General features: G+C 43.6%; 2 protein-coding genes across 3 annotated transcripts in view; both read left to right on the top strand.

Annotated features, from left to right (window-relative positions):
- CCDC6 (coiled-coil domain containing 6) overlaps positions 1–11,382 on the top strand; it is a 65,323-nt gene extending 53,941 nt beyond the window's left edge. The window contains exons 8-9 of the mRNA XM_028481424.2: positions 5,863–5,987; positions 7,056–11,382. Coding sequence (XP_028337225.2) covers positions 5,863–5,987; positions 7,056–7,250 — 320 coding nt within the window. The 3' untranslated portion in view covers positions 7,251–11,382. The remainder of the gene's footprint in view (positions 1–5,862; positions 5,988–7,055) is intronic.
- The window catches only part of MRLN (myoregulin), a 50,097-nt gene continuing 36,601 nt past the window's right edge, over positions 5,873–19,368 (top strand). The window contains exon 1 of one of the 2 annotated variants that reach the window (XM_028481427.2): positions 5,873–5,987. The gene's annotated coding sequence lies outside the window, so the exon portion shown is untranslated. The remainder of the gene's footprint in view (positions 5,988–19,368) is intronic. The other variant, XM_028481425.2, reaches the window with a different exon arrangement.

Raw genomic sequence — 19,368 nt, 5'->3', positions numbered from 1 at the left:
CGGGAGAGGCCACAACAGTGAGAGGCCCGCGTACCGCAGAAAAAAAAAAAAAAAAAAAGAGGAAGTCGTATCTCTAGCGTATGAATGTTAACAGAGACATGTCTGACTTGTGGAGCTAAGATAAATTTCAAAGGAACAGAAGGTGTCTGCCTTTAGTTTGGTTCGACGACGTTTGTTTTTTTTTTTCTTCCTTTAGCAAAGATTTATTAGAGGGAATTTGGGGGCAGTCGGAAGGGTATAAAGTAGCAGAAATAAAATCATCCAGAATCCTTTTATCCAAAGGCAGTGTTAATATTTTAGTGTTTTCAAGTGTCTCCTCTCCCTGTCCCCCCGACCTCTTGCAATTTTCCTTTAGGTAGTTGGTTTTCTATGGATTATACACTTTGGTATCTTTATTCATTTTGCTTAGTGGTTTTTGGTCATGAATTGCTTTTCATGAGTCATTTTTAAAATTTGTTGTCTTGAGCTTGTGGACAATGAAATAAATCTTAAAATTTTTACTCTAGTTAATGCATTTGTGTAGCACAGCAAGAGCAATTTATTCCAGGAATAGCTTTATAAAGCCACAGTGTTCTGTTGAGGAGATATTTTCTACCTAGGTTTTTTGGGATTCTTATTGTTTATTGTGTTCCTGGGCAAGAGGGTCAGATGCATGATGATTAAGGGAAAACAAAAACTAGTAAGACATGGTCTCTGGCCTCTGAGAGCTTATAGGGCCTAGGGAAGTAGGGGTCAAAACACAAGAAATAAGATAATCTTAATACAAAGCCAAGTATAATGAGTTTTATATATATATATTTTTGTTTGTTTGTTTGCTGTTTTTTAACAAGCAATGCCTTTTTTATAGTTTTTTTTTTAAATTTATTTAATTAATTTATTTTTGGCTGTGTGGAGCCTTCATTGCTGCACGTGGGCTTTCTCTAGTTGTGGCAGGCGGGTGCTACTCTTCATTGCGGTGCACGGGCTTCTCATTGCGGTGGCTTCTCTTGTTGGCGGAGCATGGGCTGTAGAGCGCAGGCTCAGTAGTTGTGGCACACGGGCTCAGTAGTTGTGGCTCGTGGGTTCTAGAACGCAGGCTCGGTAGTTGTGGCACACGGGCTTAGTTGCTCCGTGGCATGCGGGATCTTCCACGTTCCCTGCATTGGCAGGCGGATTCTTAACCACTGCGCCACCAGGGAAGCCCAAATTTTATGTATTTTATATCCCCTAAAAAGTTAAGTTGTGGTACACCCACTCAATGACATATACTACCCAGCACGAAAAAGGAATTAACTTGATACACACAATAACTTGTATGGATCACTGGGGCATTGTGATGAATGAAAAACTAATCTCAAAGGGTTATATACTATATGATTTCATATCTATAACATTCTCAAAGTGACAAAATTACAGTGATGGAGCACAGATCAGTCGTTGCCAGGGGTTAGGATTAGAGGGAAGGGGTGACTATAAAGGGAAAACACAAGGAAGCTTCCTTGTGTTTTAACTGTTTAACGGTTCTGTATCCTGATTGTGGTGATAATTACTTGGATCTACACAGGTGATAAAAATTACACCTGTACCCACACACACACACGAAGAATGCATTAAAAACTGATGAAATCCAAATAAAGTCGGTACCTTAGTCACTTGTATTGGACCAGTGTCAATTTTCTGGTTTTGACAGTGTGCTGTGGTTATGTAAGATATCACTGGGGGGAGCTGGGTGAAGGGTAGACAGGGACCCTGTAGTATTTTTGCAACTTCTTACAAATCACAAACTATTTCAAAATAAAAAGTTAGGATAAAATTAAAAGGTATAATTTTTAAAAAGCGCTAAATAATTTAAAGAGAGTTTCAAAGAAGAGAGAGCTACCAGCTTAGAGAGCTTTTGAGAAGAGCCCTGAAGGAGAGGTTAATGAGCTGAAACATGCTGAGCCCTTCCTTTGTGCCAGGCGCTCATTTCATCCTCACAACAACCTTATGCAGTCACTGTGATAATCTCATTTCACAGTTGAGGGATCTAAAGTCCACTGTCGCTCAGCACCAAGTGGCAGAACTAGAGCCCGAGATAATATGGCAGTCGGCTCTGGAGTCTGGGCTCTTTGCCCCTCCGAAGGCTGAGTGAGGTCCTGATTGACAAGGGGAGAAGGAGGAACCAAGTCCTGCAGTAAAGAGAAGACATCCCAGGCAAAGGCCATGGTGGGAACTGAGACGTGGAGGTCAGAATCAAAAGTGATCAGCTCACTGTGGTTCTTATCACTGGCTGTCCTGGGGCCCTGCTCCCCATGGATTCAGATTCACTTGATTTGGGGGTCGGACGAGGCCTTTGATTCTCGGTATTGAGAACCACTGACCTAGAACATCAGGAGATAGTTTGGAGCCAAATGCAGGCCTTTTTAATAGCCAGAGAAGGGACTTTTTTTTTTTTTTTTTTTTTTTTAAATTTGGGTAGGCAATAGGCAGTCTTTGAAGATTCGTGATTAGCAGTTTAACATACTCAGCATTAACCTTGTCATACTGTGCAATGCGCTTGATCTTATTTATTTATTTTGTATTATGAATCGAACCCCCTGAGCTTCTCTATCTGGGGATAAGGACCTACTTTCAAAGATTTTCTCTTAAATTTCATCACTTTCATAAGAAATGGAATTTAGGGTTGTATTTCCCAAAGTTGTTTAAAGAAAACCTCTTCTTCCCTCCCCAAGCTGAACGAAGTTCTTGCGAAACAAATACAAGTCACAGTAAATGACCACCGAGGTCCCAAAGACTTGTGCTTTACCCCAGACCTCCATTTTGTACATGTGAACCAAAAATCCACAATTGGAAATGGAAATATGTCAGATTGAAAGCAGCACACTAGTTGATAGTCAAAGCAAGAAATACAATCCTTAACAATAGATGTTGAGGGCACAGACAAATTCTGGGACAGGACAACTAAAGATAGGCGTGGTGGCTGCATGTCTCAACCGTGGAAGTCAAAAGACACTATAGAAGAGCGTCTTTAAGGACTTCCCTGGTGGTCCAGTCGTTAAGACTGCTTGACCACTGCAGGGGTACGGGTTCGATCCCTGGTCAGGGAACGAAGATCTGGGCATTTAACTTTGGAGCTGATTCTGGGGTCCTAGATGAAGACTATGCAGAAGGTTATAGTGGGCTGGGGGTGTTTCTTCCTTAAATATCAGTTTCTTTGGGGGGAACATTGGCATATATAGGGCTTTTTGTTTTCCTCATTGAATATCCTGAAGTTGCCAAGTTCTCAGTGGTGATTTTTTTGTTTGCTTTGTGGCTGCTATACACACCCATTGGTTTTGTCTCGTTATTATTGGTATATCTTTTGACACTTACCCTTTTCCTGCATCTGATTTTTACCTCTTTGCTCTATTTTTTCCACTTTACTCTTGTTTCTTCTCATGTCTTCTACTTTTGTACATCTCAGTTGGACTCCTGTCAAGGCTTGACTTTGGTTTTTTTTAGTTGTCATAAGAACACTTTACATGAGATCTACCCTCTTAACAATCCTGTACTGTACAGTTAATAATGTGTTAAAAAAGCACAATGGGGTTTCCCTGATGGCGCAGTGGTTAAGAATCCACCTGCCAATGCAGGGGACATGGGTTCGAGCCCTGTTCCGGGAAGATCCCACGTGCTGCGGAGCAACTAAGCCCGTGCACCTCAGCTACTGAGCCTGCGCTCTAGAGCCCACATGCCACAGCTAGTGAAGCCCGCGCACGTAGAGCCCGTGCTCCGCAACAAGAGAAGCCACCGCAATGAGAAGCCCACGCACCACGACGAAGAGCCTGCTCGCCGCAACTAGAGAATGCCCACAAGCCCAACGCAACCAAAAATAAAATAAATTAAAAAAAAAAAGCACAACGTTGTGCAGTAGATCTCTAGAACTTATTCTTATAAAATTGAAACTTTGTGTCCATTGAACAACAGTCCCCCATTTCCTGTACCCCCAGCCCCTGGCAACCACTCTTGTGCTCTCTGCTTCTATGAGTTTGACCTAGATCCCTCATGTATATGGTATCATGCAGTATCTGTCCTTCTGTTACTGGCTTATATTAGCATAATGTCCTCCGGGTTCATCCATGTTCTTTTTAAAAGGAATTTTCTTCTTTTTAAGGGCTAAATAGGGGCTTCCCTGGTGGCACAGTGGTTGCGCGTCCGCCTGCTGATGCAGGGGAACCGGGTTCGCGCCCCGGTCTGGGAGGATCCCACATGCCGCGGAGCGACTGGGCCCGTGAGCCATGGCCGCTGAGCCTGCGCGTCCGGAGCCTGTGCTCCCCAACGGGAGAGGCCACAACAGAGGGAGGCCCGCATACCACAAAAAAAAAAAAAAAAAAAAAGGGGGCTAAATAATATTCTGTTGTATGTATGTACCATGTTTTCTTTATCCACTCATCTGTTGATGAACTTTTAGGTTGTTTCTACGTCTTGGCTACTGTGAATAGTGTTGTAATGAACACATGAGTGCAAATTTCTTTTCAAGATCCTGTTTTCAGTCCTTTTGGATAAATAGCCAGAAGTGGGATTGCTGGATCATATGGTAGTTCTATTTGTAATTTTTTGAGGAAGCTCCATATTGCTTTCCATGGTGGCTATACCAATTTACATTCCCATTAGCAGTTCCCTTTTCTCCACAGCCTTGCCAACACTTTAAAAATGTTTTTTATTTTTATTTTTTATAATAGCCATCCCAACAGGCGTAACATGATATCCTATTATGGTTTTTTTTTTTTTTGCGGTATGCGGGCCTCTCACTGTTGTGGCCTCTCCTGTTGCGGAGCACAGGATTTTTATTTTTTATAATAGCCATCCCAACAGGCGTAACATGATATCCTATTATGGTTTTTTTTTTTTTTGCGGTATGCGGGCCTCTCACTGTTGTGGCCTCTCCGGTTGCGGAGCACAGGCTCCGGACGCACAGGCTCAGCGGCCATGGCTCACGGGCCCAGCCGCTCCGCGGCATGTGGGATCTTCCCAGACCGGGGCACGAACCCGTGTCCCCTGCATCGGCAGGCAGACTCCCAACCCCTGCGCCACCAGGGAAGCCCCCTATTATGGTTTTGATTTGCTTTTCCCTGATGATTGGTGAAGCTGAGCATCTTTTCATATACCTATCGTCCATTTGTATGTTGTCTTTGGAAAAATGTCTATTCAAGTCATTTGCCCATTTTTAAATCAGGTTATTTGTTTATTTGCTTTTGAGTTGTAGGAGTTCCTTATATATTTTGGATACTAACCCCTTATCTGATATATAGTTTGTAAATATTTTCTCCCATTCCATAGGTTACCTTTCTGTTGATTATTTCCTTTGCTGAACAGAAGCTTTTTAGTATGCTGTAGTCCTACCTGGCTATTTTTGCTTTGCTGGCTGTGCTTTTGGTGTCATATCTAAGAAATCATTACTAAGACCAATGTCATAAAGCTTTCCCCCTGTGTTTCCTTCTAGGAGTTTTATGGTTTCAGGTCTTATATTTAGGTCTTTAATTCATTTTGAGTTGATTTTTGTGTATGGTGTAAGATAGGGCTACACTTTCATTCTTTTTGCACATGAATCTCCAGTTTTCCCAGCACCGTTTGTTGAAGAGACTACCCTTTCTGCATTGCATACTCCTGGCACCTTCGCTGAAGATTATCTGACCGTTTATGTGTGCACTTACTTCTGGGCTGTCTAGTCTGTTCCAGGGCTTGACTTTTCTATCCCTTGTTATCCATCCAGCAGGCCATTTGGTGAGCCCACCACTCCTCTTATCTGTTTGCATTTTTGTGGGTGACTAAGAACTTCTGCATTTTAAAGCCTCCTAGATGCTTAAAGATACCAGATAGTTGAGTTTGTAATAATACTGACAAGTTGTTGTTGTTATATTTCAGGTCTCTCGTATGCCAGTCACACAGTTGGTTTCACGCCACCAGCTTCACTGACTAGAGCCGGAATGTCTTATTACAATTCCCCAGGTCTTCATGTGCAGCATATGGGAGCGTCCCACGGTATCACGGTAAGTATCCATGGGGCAGGAAGCAGCGCTTGACTCCTGATGGTGGTAGCGACTGGTCCTCCGTGGGAGCCAACGTTGATGTCCTGGGACGTTGACCTTTCTCCTTCCTTCCTTCCTTCAGTTCACCTTAAACCTCTAGAGACCTCCCAACAGTTTGGTGCTGCATTCTGGTGTTGAAACGAAAATCCTTCCCAGGAGGCAAAACTTCACCTTCTTTTTCTATGAAATATTGCCCTTTGTGAAACGTAATTTGACCTCCGGCCTATGCCTCGTTTGCACTCTAGCCAGCTCCTTGCCATAGCGAATTATCGTTGGTTGCCATAATGTCTAAAATATTTATGGTCCGCACCTTCACAGTTCACTGACCCTCAGTATTCTTCCTGAAATCAGACTTGTTTCTAGTTTCATCCAGAATTTTCTTTCCTGGAATTAGAAGGAAACTTAAGTGTATCTGGTTCAGACTCTACTCAGGGGAGTGTTTTCATTAGAGCTGGCTATTTAGTTGACTAATAGACCGGTTAGAAATGTCGCTAATAGGGGTTTGAGTGTAGGGTAGAACTGAGGGTGTTCCCAATGAGGGAATCTTGAAAAGAGGAACCCCATTCTCTAAAAAAAGCATGTAAGAGATTTCTGAATCTGTTTTGCTGGTCTGATGAGCATTACATTAAAGCAGGAACGTTTTTGGTTGAGCTGTAGCTTTCATGATATTGGCAACTTGTTTGAGGGACGGAAGGAACTGGAGACGTACAACGAGCAGGAAAGATTCAAGGGGAGGCCGTGACAGCTGTTTTTTAATTTTAGGACCGTCTCATCGAAGCGTGAAAGTCCAGTCGTTCGGTCGATGCACGTTTCATAGTGATTTTGCATAGCTTTTTCATAGATGTCGGTGTAAACTCTGCCTTGTTGAAGTTTTCCTGACGGGTTCGGAAACCAGTAGGGATGGACAAGGACCTCGCTGGTGTTTGGTCTCTGTTGGTCCGCTGTGGGGCAGCCTGGGCTCCGAGTCACGCTGGGGTAGGGACGGCTGTCTGTGCCTGCTCTGACCTGCTGTTCCTGTCCTGTCTACAGAGGCCTTCACCGCGAAGGAGCAACAGCCCTGACAAATTCAAACGGCCCACGCCGCCTCCGTCTCCCAACACACAGACCCCCGTCCAGCCTCCGCCACCTCCGCCTCCGCCACCCATGCAGCCCGCGGTCCCCTCGGCAGCCGCCTTGCAGCCCGCCCCCTCGCAACATTCGGTGCACCCCTCCTCCCAGCCTTAATGCGTGTGCGCAGTCCGAACCTCACGTTGGGACTCGTTCGTGCAGTGGAGCCGTCCACTCAAGACGCCACAGGCTTCCTTCCCTGGCATATTCGGATCTGACTTATTTGCACTGAGGTTATCTAGGCTTCACTATTCATTGTGTTGTAAATGTGTGTCGGAAACGCAGCCAGTGTTGTGGGTCTACAACACGATAAACAGACGACTTTCTCCATCGGTGTTTTACTTGAATCTTCATGTGCGTCCATTCCCTGGCTGGGACATTGGCTATTCAACCATTTGGTAGTTCAGCAGCGGTGTGCAATTTTTTGCTTGGCCCCAGAGCTTCATTTTCCTGGCTTTTAGGTTTGTAAAATAAAAAGGGATATCTTTTTTTATATTTCTTTTCCCATGAATTTGCAGAAAATTACTGAGCTGTTATTACCGCCCCCCCCCATTAGAATAGTGTTTACCAAGCATACCAATAATTCAGCACTACAATTCAGACCTTTGAAAATCTAGCTGTCACTATAGAATGGGAAGTTGGATGCATCAGTGCCCAAGACAATGTTTAATAGAGCTTTCTACGGATACACTTTGTATGAGTTATTTTCAGTATATCTCAACATCCATGTCTCTTGTAAAACAGATCTCCTGAAGTATTGGATCACATGGCTGTACCTTTTCCGCATACATGGGATAGATCATTATCGTATATCCGGGTGTGAGTCTTTCTTTATCCTTGATGTTACCCTACCCAAACTGGCCCTCTCACGTGAGTCGATAACTGTTGTCCTACCTGCCAGTGGTTGCGATGGCTGATTAGAACGTGCTGTGTGATTTCTGCTGCAGAAGGCAATGTGACGGTGACAGAAACAGCTATTTTCCCTTTGCATTCTTTACTTGCTTTCCCCTAAAATAGAGTTCGAACAAATATTTTAAAGGTACAGAGTGCTATGAGAAAATACTATGTGAAATGAACATTATAGGAACATCTTGGCACAATGGCCAAAATACTTTATTGCTGGCAGGAAAGAGGCGTAGAGGAAAGTAGCACATTAGCATTGAGGACTGCTTAGTTCGCCCAGTAAAAGCAAGCGCAGTGTACAAAGAAGTATATCCTGAATGCGTCGTTTCCATTCATTTAGCACAAATAAATCGTTTGGTTTCACTTTAAAGTGGAACGCCGTGAGTCAGTCTTTTCTTATCACTTGCAACACCTTTATTTTGGCTTTTCAGCAGTTACTGTTTTGTACTTTGGTAGTAAAGTGATTTTTACCACCTGTGTTTGCATATTTATATATGCTGTGGACAAAAATAACTTACTAGAGAATGTATATTTTATGATGAGAATGTGTATCTGTTGGATATAATCAGAGAACTGAAAATTAATTTATCTGTGATTTTTAAGAGTCCATGTTGTGTGACAGCCGTCTCTAATAGCTAGAACGTACTCCTAACCATAAGGAACCATGACATTGTAGATATTTAATATTGTACAGTAGAGAAACCTCCATTTTTGCCTTTGAATGAATTTTGAAGAGTTACAGAATGAGAAAAAGTCTCGCTGGCTAATAGTGTTTGACTAGCATCTTAAGAACTTGAGAGTAAAAGCAACGGTAGGGTTTTTTTATGGCTCTTTCGGTTCCCACCTCCAAACTGAGAGTGTCACTCCTCAATCATTTGAAAGAAATCGTAGGTCTCTATAAATTTTATTTATAATGTGTGATATACATAATCATAGTACAGTTTTCAAATGTGGGGAAGAAGTTTGGCATTTAATTATTGAGGCTTGAGGTTTTTAATTCAGTCTGGTGGGTTCCTGTCCAACCGGGGATTTCACCAACGGCTCACCGTCCCTCCTGGCACCTGGCCATTTTGAGGAATTCTGAGAGCAGGCGAACAAATATTGCCCGCATCGTACAGTTCTCAGTTTTTCTTATAGGAGAAATGGTATATGTTTACAAGAATCTTCTAGGAGACTATAGATTTCAGTGCTGTTGGATAGTGTCTTGCACTCAGACAAGAAAGTCCAAAATGTAATGATCTTCCTTCCACTTGCTAGCAATTTAGTGACCTCCTGAAAGCACAAAAGTCAAAACATTGCCCTGTGGTGACTGAAAAAAGCACTTGGAGTGAGCAGACAGTTCTGATAAATGCCTTTTGGAGACAGGTTCTTGACATCCAGACTTCTACAGAAATGTAGCGCCGGTTTCCTTAGACAGTCATTTCATTGCAAAATAAAGCACAGCTCCTTCAAACAGCACTTTTTCACCATAAATCTAGTTGCCTCTCCTGGTGGACATTCTGGATTGATACAACAAACACTACTCTTTTGAAATGATGCTGTTTCATGTCCTGTTCGAGTGTTTTATGACCCTGTGTGGAGCCTGTCACACGTGGGCAGTACCTGCTAGGGCAGCTCCTTGGCAATGGTTTAGCCCCCAGGGACCCTGCAGATTCCAACCCCAAGGCCATGAGAAGCTGACTTATCTGGGGCACTTCTCGTGGGGGCTGAACTTGGTCCCTGCTATTCCTGTTGCCTGCCCGCCCAGGGCAACCCCGGACTGACTCCCAGAGGCCCCAGAGGCCTTGGAAGGCAGGTGGGAGCCACAGCAGGTTCAGCAGCTTCATTTTCCTGTCTTGCTGACAGAGACCCTTGGCTACCACTGTGCTGCTAGTAGGATAAGTACTCTTCGCCAGATGACCATGCCTTTTATACAAAACCAAATTACTTTCCCTAACACCTGAGGCCTCTCTGGGCTCTGAACTGCTCTCTTTCATCCAGCATGCTGGCATTCTAGACAGACTTCTAGAGATTTGGCAGATGGTGGAAGTATTTAAGATTTGATTTAACTTGCTCCTTTGTTAATTGAAAGGAGTTTTAAATTTTGAGCTCCTGAGAGACTGACCACAACCATGGAATGAATGTGTGACCAGAATGTGGCTTTGACACCAAGTGCTTGCTGCCGCTTTGTAATCAGCTTCTAACTGATTTGACCAGAAATAACAGATAATGTGAATTTTCGTTAACTGTTCAATCGTAGGAAGGTAGAATATGTATTGCCCTTTGTTAGGTAGACACGAACTTTTCCTGCACGAAGCCTTGCTTGTAGGGGATGCCCCATAAGGCAAGAAAAAGCATAGTAACTTGTGCTTGGAGAGCTCACTATTTTTATCTTATCAGTACAGAAGAAATATTTCTGCATAACTTCATCTTCTATCTAGTACTTGTCTTATAGGTAACCAACACTGAAAACTTTGTAGTGATGACTACCAAAGAAATACATAGTAAAACAACCTTTTATTTCCAAATTACTAAAGATCCAGCCATTGACGCTGCTACGTGAGTTCCATGCTCAAGAGCCATTGTAAGAGATTAAGGGGTTTTTAGGTTTGGGGGGTTTTTTTTTTTTTTCCTTGTTGTTTTTGGTTTTTTAAGTTTTCTTTTTTCCTTTTTCTCTTTTTTTTATTTTTTATTTTTTGATAAAACATACACACACAGCTGTTAGCATAAAATTATGGGGGGCATGCTTCAGTATGCTCAGCAGTTGTGGTTAACTGCCAAGCCCTGGTTGCCTCTCTCTAGGCCATGGAAGGAATCCTATGTTCATGAAAGCGTGGGTGCTGTGTGTGTGCACATGTGTGTGCATTCATGCCTTAACTCGGGTTACTGCTCAACTTTAGTTCTTCACTTAGTCTGCACCGTCATCTAGATTGTATTGTACATCTCGATCTGAACTTCATCCTGGCAAAAACAAAGTTGCAGGCACAACAGTTTGAGAATGCATTCCTCCAGCAGAGTGTTGGATCAGGTTGACCCTGAGCCTTCTTTGGACTTTATTTGGAACTAGGCATGGACAGCAAAAGTGGACTGTCCCATGGAAAGACATCAACAAGGAAGAGAGGAGAGCCAAGTGCTAGCATGTCTTTGGCCTCTGTGTATCTGTGCACACTGTATGTCGTTCATGATAGCTTGTCTACAACTTGACTAGGTTGGAGTTCTGGTAATAGTGGCAATCTTGACATTCTTGGTCAGAGTTTAGAGAGATGTAAGACTTCCAATTAATGTCTTATTTACTTCTTTATGTTGATTAGTCTTTGATACATGTGCTGAATCAGAAACCTAAATAAAGATAATTTTTTAAAATGAATCTCTTGAGCTTTATACCCTATCTCTTTCTTTCTGGTCTTCGAGTTGGAAAATGAACATTGTTTCCCTGTGATTTCGGATAGACATCCAGCTTAGATTCTGAATACTAAAGGCTGCCTTAGAAAGTGAACTTAAGATGAGGACAGGGCTTCCCTGGTGGCACAGTGGTTGACAATCCGCCTGCCGATGCAGGGGACGCGGGTTCGTGCCCCGGTCCGGGAAGATCCCACGTGCCGCAGAGCGGCTGGGCCCGTGAGCCATGGCCGCCGAGCCTGTGCGTCCGGAGCCTGTGCTCCGCAACGGGAGAGACCACAACAGTGAGAGGCCCGCGTACCGCAAAAAAAAAAAAAAAAAAGATGAGGACACAAAAGGGATTGGTACTGCTCTGTTTCTTATTCAGGTTGCTGGTTACCTGGATGTATTGAGTTTTTTAAAATTCATTGAGCTGTGCGTTTATGATCTGTGCACTGTTCCATATCTGTGTTGTATTTCACTTGAAAACCATAAACCTAGGAGATTATGAAAAGGATAGGAAAACCACACTCATTCCCAAAATGTTACGTATAAACAATTAGATATATGTATATACACGCACATATATAGTCAGGCTTTGGAAATTACACTCAGTATATTAGCTTATTCTTAAATTTTTAAGTCTGTTTGTATGATTTTCTCTTCCTACTTATAGGAAGCATGGCTTTAGAATGAGTTCTAGGTTTGCGTACCAGTTCCTTCATGGGCTCAGTTACTTAACCTCCCTGGAACTCAAGTTTCTTACCTGTAAAATAACAATACTATATGTCTTGCTAGGATGAGAAAATCAAGATGAAACCCTCTAGCACAGGCCTTCACATATACAATAAGACACAAGTCATTTCCATGTCCATTCCTTTAGGTAGAAAGGTAGAATGAATATTTGGGGTGATGTTTTATACACCTTGCATTTTAGGAAGCCTCTAGCAGTTAGTCCACGTTCTGTAGGGGAAAAGCACAGACTTAGGATCCTGCCCTAGGAGCACAGTCTTCAAGAACACAGTTGTGATATCGTCTTAGGAGTGCGAACTGTTTAAATCTAGGTCCTTTTCCATATTAAAGAGCTAAATAAACCTTGAGTGAGTCTTGACTCATTTTGGCTTAAGCAAGATCTCATATTAACTATTAGTTAATGAAAAGAGTTTTTAATTTGATTTGTCATTTGGTGAATTGACCAAAATCTCAAAATGCCTCTGTTCTCATGGCAGCGAGGTTTTAGTTTAACTTGATGAAAATGTTGACCAAGAAATTACCCAGGACCTCTGAATTTAGGACTTGGCTACATCTGCCAGCTTCAGTTTTCTAATCTATATAGTGGAGATAGCCATTCTTATTTCATGTAGAATTTGAAGAAAATGGGATTCAAAATGAAGTGCTTTAACAACATGTAAGTTATAAAGTTTAAGCTATGTGTACACTTTTTTTCTTTTAACACCTTTTAGAGGCTGCGTGTCCACGTGGTGCTTCTAAGATTGAAACGGTTGGTTTAGAAACTTTTTGTGTTTATGTAAAACTCTGTAGGTAAATCTGGGTCCTTGTTTTAACGTGTGGGCTATTTAAGTTAAAAAATACTTGGGGAAGTTCAACTGTATTCACTAATGTCTAATTCAGGCCCGAACTTTTAAACATTCTCTTTAGAAACAGAGGAAGACGTCAGTGCATGGTAAATATGGTTTGTGTCAAATGTTTCTGTCAACATGAGACGTTGAATTTCTGTCCTTTAAAGTTTCTTTTTCCATCTTTCACATCACCCCCATTTCCATATTACATTGAATCCTTTTGAACTAAATGTATTTAGATCTTTTTCTAAAGATCGTACTTTCTGATACCCTACTAATGATTGAGTGCAGCTTTGAAGATTACTAATTATCCCAAAAAGAGAGCTTAGTAATTAAATCTGAAAATTTTTCATCTTAAAAATCAAGACAAGGAAAAGCCAGACTCAGAAGTGAAACAAGATGATAGGATTAGTAGACGAGGATGTGAAAACAGCCCTTATAAACATTCTTCGTGCATTCTAGAAGGCAGAAGAATACATGAGCATGATAAGGAAAATGAAACGCTAAAAAGCCTCCAGTTGAACTTCTAGAGACAAAAAATACAGTATATGAAATATGTAAAGCAACAAACAAAAGTCTTTTGTGGATTCGTATTTGCGCTCTTTAAATGTTCCTTTGAAAGGCAACTGCTGAAATTCAGGTTAAGCCCCCTTAACCTACTTTTCTCCCACCGCATCTCCCCAGGGATAGCTTTGTCTGGGTCCTGGTGAAACGCTATTGGGAAATCATCAACCTGGGGAACTGACTGACTACTGCTATTTGTTACTTTAATGTTGGGCACGAAGCCTCAGATTTAAGGTACCCAGGTACAGTAGAAAGTGTCCTGTGGGTTCAGGTCTGGCCTAAGTCCAGTTTTCCGGGCTTTGGTTTCCTCACCTACAAGGTAAGAATGAGAATGTGTTACCGAGTCCAAGCTTGTACTGCTCACCAGATGACAGGCCGGTACATCAAGAGATGAGTTGGAGCAAGGAACAGAGACTTTATTCGGAAAGCCAGCCAACGGAGAAGATGGTGGACTAGTGTCCCAAAGAACCATCTTACCAGGGATAGAATTCAAGCTCCTTTTATACTAAAAAGGGACGGGGAGGGCGGGATGGAGGTTGGTTGGTGCAGGCTCTGTGGCGCCGGGATGCTTTGTTCTTACAGCAGTCCACATAGATCTGGCCACTGTGTTCCCTGTGAACCTCCAACCAGACAGATGTTATTCTCCGTTCTGCAACTTTGCATCTCTGAAGGTCAGAGCCTTGAGAATCCTCCTGTGTATTTCAGGCTGTGGGCAACATTCTTTTCCAGAGGTGCAGAGCCAGCACGACTGAGTACAGGCCACAGAGCACAGGGGTTAGAGCTAAAGGAATAGATCTAATATGCCGTCAACGTTTGTTCTTCTCTGTTACAAATGGGGTGGTTGGGATCCGGTGAACATTGTTAAAACATGGGAGTGTAAGAGTCTTCATAGTGTCGCTTCTTAACTACTTCTAGGATCATTTCATTCACTCTACAGCTGTTTTAAAAATACTGGTCACGCCAGCCATCGTGTGCGGTGCTGGGAATTCGGGGGATGGCGCGGGGGGAGAGGGGACATGAATGCCGACTTCCTTCCCTTTTGGCGTTTCCCAGTGTGCTGGGTGCTGTGAGCGGGGCAACAGCGCAGTGGGACTCACGGCATTAGAAGAGAGGGAGGGTCAGAGAGGGTTTCCAGAGGAGTCGATCTCTAAGCACAGTCTTGAAGAATAGGTGGAAATTGGGCGAAGAGTGTTTGGGACAGAGGAAGTAGCATTGCAGAAACCTGCAGGTCCGAGCATGACACATGTGGTGACCGTTTGGGTTCCCTGAAAGCAAACTGAGACAAGGGACTTGGGTGCAGGGAGCTTCCCTGGAAGGGGAGTCCAGAAAGCGGAATGAGAACGTGGAGAAGGTGAGGCCAGTGGAGGGTGCGCGGATGAGCCCGTTAGCCCTGGGGGGCAACTGGAATTCAGTCCCACTGGGTGTCCCCGAGGAAGAACTGAGAACGTGCCTCAGTATTATCGCACCAGAGGACAGGAGTGCTGTCCAATGCACCTACTCCTTCCTCTAGGGGTTGAAGGTGACCCCCGGGGAGAATGACTCCCACATTTGAATTTTCTTCGTTGTGTGTGAGGCTTCCTGGAAACCCTGAGACAACAAAGCCAAGAGTGGCTGCCCCATAGTTTTGTTTGTTCGTTTGTTTAGCACTTAAATCTGCAGTTTTGAAAATCCTGTGTCTGGGAATGGAGGTATCGATACCGTAGTTCTGAAATGGTCATGTTTTGAAACTCAGAAGTCATGTTATATCTGAGTGGAATGCATATTTACAAACTCCCAGTGCTTAATCCTTAGGATGTGGGGACATGCATGTGTACAGCACATATTTGTGGGAGAAAATTTACATCAGCGATGACAAGTTTTTAAAAAACATACACCAGCCCCACAATAACCATGGGATTCTGTTGACACCAATTATTTGGACCAAGCTTCTTCATCAGATCACCTTGTAGACACTAATTCAGGTACGGCCGTCCCAGATCTTGTGGTCCCAGAATAGGCAGCTGCTTGTGTGATGTGGCTTAAAGTATTGGACAGGTCCCTTCAACCCAAAGTATCTGTTCCTCACTCTCCCCTGCTCATTGCCCTCCTTCTAGGTGCTGGGATTCCCACAATTTTATTATAATCATTTACAGGCATGTTTGCTTGGGACCGTGGTAAATAGTCCAGGATGTACTTCAATAAGAAGGATCCTTTATTGAGGCAAAATCTGTCAGTTACAAACAAGTCATGGAAGACCACAGTACCCCCTCCTCCCTCCAAAAAGAACACTGAAAATGAACACATAGCACCCTCTGTAAAACACGGCAATGCTTTCTTTCTTCTTAAGGAGAACCACATTTTAATCTATTTAAGGCCTTTCACAGGTATTTAAGAACCAGAGTTCAGCTTACAGGCTGTTCTCAGTCTTCTCCAGAATCTTGTGTTTACCAACTCCTCATGGATGATCTAAAGAACATAGAAATGAATTAGTGCCATTTGCCGAAGCCAAAGCCTGAGCAGATGACCCTGTTTCTCAAGACAACAGAACCATACTCTATGCTTTTTTAAAAAAAATAAATTTATTTTTGGCTGCGTTGGGTCTTCATTGCTGCATGCATGCTTTCTCTAGTTGTGGTGAACAGGGGCTACTCTTCGTTGTGGTGCACAGTCTTCTCATTGCGTTGGCTTCTCTTGTTGCGGAGTACAGGCTCTAGGCACGCGGGCTTCAGTAGTTGTGGCACACGGGCTCCATAGTTGTGGCTCACGGGCTCTAGAAGTATTATCGCACCAGAGGACAGGAGTGCTGTCCAATGCACCTACTCCTTCCTCTAGGGGTTGAAGGTGACCCCCGGGGAGAATGACTCCCACATTTGAATTTTCTTCGTTGTGTGTGAGGCTTCCTGGAAACCCTGAGACAACAAAGCCAAGAGTGGCTGCCCCATAGTTTTGTTTGTTCGTTTGTTTAGCACTTAAATCTGCAGTTTTGAAAATCCTGTGTCTGGGAATGGAGGTATCGATACCGTAGTTCTGAAATGGTCATGTTTTGAAACTCAGAAGTCATGTTATATCTGAGTGGAATGCATATTTACAAACTCCCAGTGCTTAATCCTTAGGATGTGGGGACATGCATGTGTACAGCACATATTTGTGGGAGAAAATTTACATCAGCGATGACAAGTTTTTAAAAAACATACACCAGCCCCACAATAACCATGGGATTCTGTTGACACCAATTATTTGGACCAAGCTTCTTCATCAGATCACCTTGTAGACACTAATTCAGGTACGGCCGTCCCAGATCTTGTGGTCCCAGAATAGGCAGCTGCTTGTGTGATGTGGCTTAAAGTATTGGACAGGTCCCTTCAACCCAAAGTATCTGTTCCTCACTCTCCCCTGCTCATTGCCCTCCTTCTAGGTGCTGGGATTCCCACAATTTTATTATAATCATTTACAGGCATGTTTGCTTGGGACCGTGGTAAATAGTCCAGGATGTACTTCAATAAGAAGGATCCTTTATTGAGGCAAAATCTGTCAGTTACAAACAAGTCATGGAAGACCACAGTACCCCCTCCTCCCTCCAAAAAGAACACTGAAAATGAACACATAGCACCCTCTGTAAAACACGGCAATGCTTTCTTTCTTCTTAAGGAGAACCACATTTTAATCTATTTAAGGCCTTTCACAGGTATTTAAGAACCAGAGTTCAGCTTACAGGCTGTTCTCAGTCTTCTCCAGAATCTTGTGTTTACCAACTCCTCATGGATGATCTAAAGAACATAGAAATGAATTAGTGCCATTTGCCGAAGCCAAAGCCTGAGCAGATGACCCTGTTTCTCAAGACAACAGAACCATACTCTATGCTTTTTTAAAAAAAATAAATTTATTTTTGGCTGCGTTGGGTCTTCATTGCTGCATGCATGCTTTCTCTAGTTGTGGTGAACAGGGGCTACTCTTCGTTGTGGTGCACAGTCTTCTCATTGCGTTGGCTTCTCTTGTTGCGGAGTACAGGCTCTAGGCACGCGGGCTTCAGTAGTTGTGGCACACGGGCTCCATAGTTGTGGCTCACGGGCTCTAGAGTGCAGGCTCAGTAGTTGTGGCACACGAGTTTAGTTGCTCCGCGTCATGTGGGATCTTCCCGGACCAGGGCTCGAACACGTGTCCCCTGCATTGGCAGGCGGATTGCACCACCAGGGAAGTGGTGCACCACCTGGTGGTGCACTGCACCACCAGGGAAGTCCCAGAACCGTACTCTATGCTTAAAATGACCTTCCTACAATGTCCTTTTGTCCCTTTCCACACCATCACCCAAGACCCAATAGTAGTTTTCTCTTTAATCTGTAGATCTTTTTCATCACCCCCAGAAGTTTCCTCATTCCCTTTTGTATCCAGTCACCTCCTTCCGCCACCACAGGGCAGCCACTGATCTGTTTTGTGTCCCTGTGATGGTCACTCCGTGTTTGCTGAGGGATGCTGGCAAGGTGCATGAGTGTTCACAGTGAAATCAGGTGGGCCAGGGGCGGGGGTGGGATGGATTGCATCAGCTCTGCTACAGGTGGCCTGGGGGCTAAACACCTCCCACCATCATTTGGTTTGGCCTAAGTATGCATGAAAAACGTTTTTTCCCCAAAGGTGGAAAAATGTAATATGTTTTATTTTCCTTTTCCCCCCGCATCTTATTGAGAAATAACTGACATATAACATGGTGTAAGTTTAAGGTGTAATGTAATATTTGATACATAGATATTGCATAATGATGACCGCAATAAGGTTAGTGAACATATCTGTTGCTTCCCATAGTTACAATTTATGAAAAGTTGAAATACCTTTTGATTTGAAATGAGGGAGACTTTTATTTTTTAAAAAATCCAGATTTCTTATTACTCTTAAAAAATAAGAGCTCAGCAGGGCCTCGCCCTCCATTGCTCAGTCAGCAGGGGCTGAGTAGTAGCTATGCCAGGGGAGCAGAGAACACCTGCCCCTCCAGAGCCACGGTGGTCTGCTACGGTGGTCTGCTACGGTGGTCTGCCACGGTGGTCTAACTTGTGTAATAACACAAGTTATTACAGTGTGGTCCCTGCGGGCTTTGAGTTCGTGGACCCCTGGTATAGGCTCCTTGAGAAGTGAAGGCTAGAGCTTGTGTGTGTGCATGAGAAAGGAGAAGGAGGCAAAAGTAGGAGAGTGAGGGGGTGAAAACTAAGCCCTGTTTGGAAAGAGGCCTGTACCAGAAGCTCCCAGCACAAGTCCAGCTAATAAGAAAGTGGTTTGGGGACTTCCCTGGTGGTCCAGGGGCTAAGACTCGGCACTCCCAATGCAGGGGGCCCAGGTTCCATCCCTGGTCAGGAAACTAGGTCCCGCGTGCATGCCGCAACTGAGACCCGGCACAGCCAAATAAATAAATACTAAAAAAAAAAAAAAAAAAAGTGGCTTGTTGATGTACGATGGACTTGGGGAAATCAGTCTTCCTTGTGAGCCTCATAGGGAAGGTTGGCCAAGATTTGAGATGGGATTAAAGTGCTCCTGGGTTCTCTTAGCTGTGTTGCCATCTATTTTGCCCCTTGTTCTCCCCAAATTCAACAGGCAGCGTGGTTTCAGCAGGCTGAGAGGAGGATGTACCCATGGGTGGAGAACTGTAGAGGAGATGACTCAGACAGGGTTGTTGATGAGTATCTGCCCTCTGGGAAAATAAACCTTGGTTTGCGTATTGCTTACGGATGTTCCCACCGAGGCTGATTTCAAGCCACCAATGTGAAGTCACTAAACTTGGAGTTGGAGAGAGAGGTGCAATAGTAACACCGTATATGGTATTTCTACCGTACAGATATATTAGGTATAAATAACCTTAAATGCATAGT

This window comes from Physeter macrocephalus, chromosome 20, assembly GCF_002837175.3.
Source record: "Physeter macrocephalus isolate SW-GA chromosome 20, ASM283717v5, whole genome shotgun sequence".
In the NCBI taxonomy this organism is placed as follows: Eukaryota; Metazoa; Chordata; class Mammalia; order Artiodactyla; family Physeteridae; genus Physeter; species Physeter macrocephalus.
This window is presented reverse-complemented; position numbering and strand designations above follow the sequence as displayed.